The sequence below is a fragment of the Penaeus monodon genome, chromosome 30 (assembly GCF_015228065.2).
Source record: "Penaeus monodon isolate SGIC_2016 chromosome 30, NSTDA_Pmon_1, whole genome shotgun sequence".
Classification (NCBI taxonomy): domain Eukaryota; kingdom Metazoa; phylum Arthropoda; class Malacostraca; order Decapoda; family Penaeidae; genus Penaeus; species Penaeus monodon.
This window is the reverse complement of record NC_051415.1, coordinates 37041842-37042459: the sequence shown is the minus strand read 5'-3', so window position 1 is coordinate 37042459 and position 618 is coordinate 37041842. Positions and strand designations below refer to the sequence as shown.

The 618-nt window shown below is 31.9% G+C and overlaps 1 protein-coding gene across 1 annotated transcript in view; it reads left to right on the top strand.

Annotated features, from left to right (window-relative positions):
• The window catches only part of LOC119592442 (exostosin-2-like), a gene marked incomplete at its 3' end in the record, with an annotated part of 49471 nt that extends 48918 nt beyond the window's left edge, over window positions 1-553 (top strand). Inside the window, 2 exon segments of the mRNA XM_037941263.1 lie at window positions 93-259; window positions 449-553. Coding sequence (XP_037797191.1) covers window positions 93-259; window positions 449-553 — 272 coding nt within the window.
• Between the last annotated feature and the right edge of the window lie 65 nt (window positions 554-618).

Here is a 618-nt window from a genome sequence, read left to right as displayed (position 1 = left end):
ACATTTGTGAGAGTGAACTGATTTTCTTTAGAATAAGATTTTTGAAGAATCTGATATTGATATTAATGTTATCTTTCCCTTTTGTTCATCAGCATCAATGTGGCCCAAGATCAGTGTCCCACTCAAAGTTGTACAAACAAGAGAGAACAAATTAAGTAATCGTTTTTACCCATATGAAGAAATTGAAACTGAATGTATTCTTGCTATTGATGATGACATAAATATGATGACTGCAGATGAGTTGGAATTTGGATACCAGGTAATTATATGATTAGGAAATAAGATCAAAACATTTATGATATGAGAATGAAGGTAATTGGCAAACAGTTTCATGTTGTAGCTGATCTGGAAACATAAATAAGAGTATCACAAAGTAATAAACAGGATACGTAAATTTCTTTAATTGTACAGAACAGCTTTACAACTTATATTTGTTAATTCTTTCTAGGTCTGGCGTGAGTTTCCAGATAGAATTGTTGGCTTTCCTCCACGGAATGTTTTGTGGAGTAATGATACCAGAAGTTGGAAGTATGACTCTGAATGGACAAATGAGGTAATTTAAATTGTTACTTTAAACCCATTGGTGTTGAGTAATTGCATATTTCACTTTAGTTTTCT